Source organism: Rhizophagus irregularis, chromosome 21 (assembly GCF_026210795.1).
Source record: "Rhizophagus irregularis chromosome 21, complete sequence".
In the NCBI taxonomy this organism is placed as follows: domain Eukaryota; kingdom Fungi; phylum Glomeromycota; class Glomeromycetes; order Glomerales; family Glomeraceae; genus Rhizophagus; species Rhizophagus irregularis.
The window spans coordinates 2,133,918-2,137,090 of record NC_089449.1 but is presented as its reverse complement, the minus strand read 5'-3'; the positions used below and the strand labels follow the sequence as shown (position 1 = coordinate 2,137,090).

At 29.3% G+C, this 3,173-nt stretch overlaps 1 protein-coding gene across 1 annotated transcript; it reads left to right on the top strand.

Moving 5' to 3' along the window:
• Positions 1 to 543: 543 nt before the first annotated feature.
• OCT59_013904 (uncharacterized protein) lies at positions 544 to 949 on the top strand (the record flags this gene model as incomplete). Its single annotated transcript, XM_025328276.1, has 2 exons — positions 544 to 607; positions 702 to 949. 2 exons carry the CDS (start codon positions 544 to 546, stop codon positions 947 to 949), a joined length of 312 nt encoding a protein of 103 aa, XP_025167345.1.
• Between the last annotated feature and the right edge of the window lie 2,224 nt (positions 950 to 3,173).

Genomic DNA, 3,173 nt, shown 5'->3' with positions numbered 1-3,173 from the left:
TTTTATAGATAATATCATTTTGATATTATTTTGATACTGAATTAATATTAAAATAATATTATATTGATATTGCATTTATTAAAAAAAAATCATTATTGTTATAACAATATCAAAATGATATCGTTTCGTTATTTATCAATATCGATTAGATAATTATAAAGTGATATTTTTACGATATCATATTGATATATGAATTAATGTTAGAATGATATCATATTAATATCGTATTTACTTTCTATTTTTCATTATTGTTATAACAATATCGAAATATTGATATGATATCGATTTGATGTTTCGTCAATATCGTTATGATGTCGATTAGATAATTATAAAGTGATATCTTTATAATATCATATTGATATTAAATTAATGTTGGAACGATATCATATTAATATCGTATTTACTTTCCATTTTTCAAAAAATTCATTGTTGTTATAACAATATCGAAATGATATCGATCTGATATTTTTTCAAACAAATATCTTTACGATATCATTTCGATATATTGAATTAATATTGAAATGATATCATTGCGATATCATAATGATATCATTTGCAAATCGATATCGCCACGATATTTATTTAACATCATTATTATATCAATTCGGTATTGTTTAAAAATTCAAGGTTTCTGTAAAGTAGTATTCCACTTTCAACTGCTAGTTCTAAAACTTCACAATTTACATATGATCCTACAATAGCAGATTTAGAACAGACTGAAGAGGATAAAGAAATGGCTAAATTATATACGAATCAACTTTTATTAATGTTAAGATCATGTCCACTTGATGATAAAGAATTTATAGAAGGAAATAATATACTACAATGGCTTTTTGCTAATAATATATTAAGAGATGAATACTCATTTCGCAAGCTTTCTGTATTTTTACATAGTCCAAAACCAGTAAAATTAAGAATTTCTTTGGGAAAATCTGATGAAAAGGATTAATTCAATTTGCTATCTTATTGGTTCAAACTAGTGATTAGACAGAATTTTGAAAAAGTAATAGATAGAACGGATTTGATGGAATAAAATTTATTAGTTTATGTTAAGAATTCATGAATGCCTGATGATGAAGTTACATGGTCATCAATCCTTGTTGAAACATGTAAGGATACCTAATGAGTGATGATATGATTACATAGTCATCAATTCTTGTAAAAATCTGGACAAAAAATATGACTCTGCAGGATCATCAGCTTCCCTGTACTTATCTACCACTCTGCCATATACTTGTTCAGCTTCTTTACGCCATTTCCATAATTCATCTCTACACCAAGTATACCAAGTGCGGTTAAGTGATAGATATTTGCCAAATTTATCAATCAGACAGGACCACAATGAAGATATCCACAATCTTAGGGATACTGAATGGCTTTGCTTTCTGCATTGCTTCCAAAAGAAATATCTCTATTGATATAACATAAGACTCCGTGCATGCCAATAAAAGATTCCTGCTAACTTTTCTACGGTATATGTCATTTTTTCGTTCTGTCGAATTGGGATCTAATTTATAGTTACCTAATCTTCAATTGCCGAATATATTTTTTCCAAAGATCCGTGCTCTTACCCGGTTACACTCCTGTGGTTCTACAGACCTTCTAGGGGCTATTAACCTATTTGTTAACTCAGTTTGCTATCTCACTGCTTCCGACAGATGATTAGACTGAATCCTAACTAATCATATGACAGATTTATGACAGAATGACAGATCTGGGGGGTAAAATCAAACCTTTTTTCTAGGATTATCCTCTCCCAATTTTTCTGAAACATCTGTCATATCCGTCATATCTGTCATACCCTCTGATTCTATCATATTTTCCTCTCTTTTCCCTTATTTTATCCTTTTTTAGTATATTATTATATGACAGATGTTAATGACAGATGGTGACAGATATAGGGGATTCCCTACCTCACAGATAAGGTTGCTTGCCAAAACTAGAGGGTTTCGGCAGAATGGCATATGCGAAACTGCCGAAACTAGTTTTGCGAAATTATCAAGAAATGCCGAAACTGCGAAACCTATCAAAATCGTGAAACTGCCGTAACTTGCCGAAACTATTTCGGCGTTTCGGCAATACTTTTTATATGATTTAATTAGATTTTTGGCATTTAAACAATTTATAAGAATAAAGACAATATGATTTTTTGTATGTAAATATTTATTTTATAATATTTAATATTAAACTAATAAAATATACGATTAAAAATATAATAAAAATTAAAATTTAATAATATCTTTATCTTCTATGTGGGGACCTGCTTCTACCTCTTCTTCTATCTCTACTTCTGTCCCGTATTCTATCTCTACTTCTATCTCGTCTTCTATCTCTACTTCTTGATCTACTTCGATGGCATCGCATCGCGACCTTCTTCTTTCCCTTCGCAATCTATATTCATATCGACGTCGATCATGCGCAGCATGCTGCTGTCGATACTCTCGTCTAAACAGATTTAAAATCCAATAAAAATATTAATGAATTGAATGAATTGCCTAAATAAAATTAATTTAAAATAATAATTAATAATAATTACCGGTTTGTAACCAGAATTCATCGTTCATATCAGCAAAACACGCTCTATCGAAACTATTTGGGCTTATAATAGGAATGTCGTCATCATTATTATTTATTATCCTACTGAGGTTTTCATAACCTTGTTTGAGGGCATTCCATTTTGTTTGGCATTGCCTGGGTGTCGCTGCAAATTCCATTGCACGAACAACGCACCTTTGTATTATTGTCCAGTACATTTACGTGATGACGGTTTGCAATTCTTTCAAATTGCTGATGTAAGTTTCTTCATTCCACGATTAATTGCCTAGCTGCGTTAATCATCCATTGGTGGTGGCGGTGAGACAAAAGGTACTAATGCTGCCATTTTTTATTTTTATGATTTTTTCGTAACTTGAAAATTAAATACAATTTGAAAATTAAAATACAATTTGATTTTGAATTGCGAAAAAACAATTCAAATTTTATAATATTTATAATAATTTTAAAATTCGTTATAATGTTTAAAACATGAACTGATGAACATAATAACATTCTACATAATTAAAGTATTTGTAACAAAATAAACGCAGTTTTGATTCTAATGTAATAAATTTAATTAACGCAGTTCTAAATTTTTTTTGTAACGCAGTTCTTAAAATTTATTGATCTAATGTAAT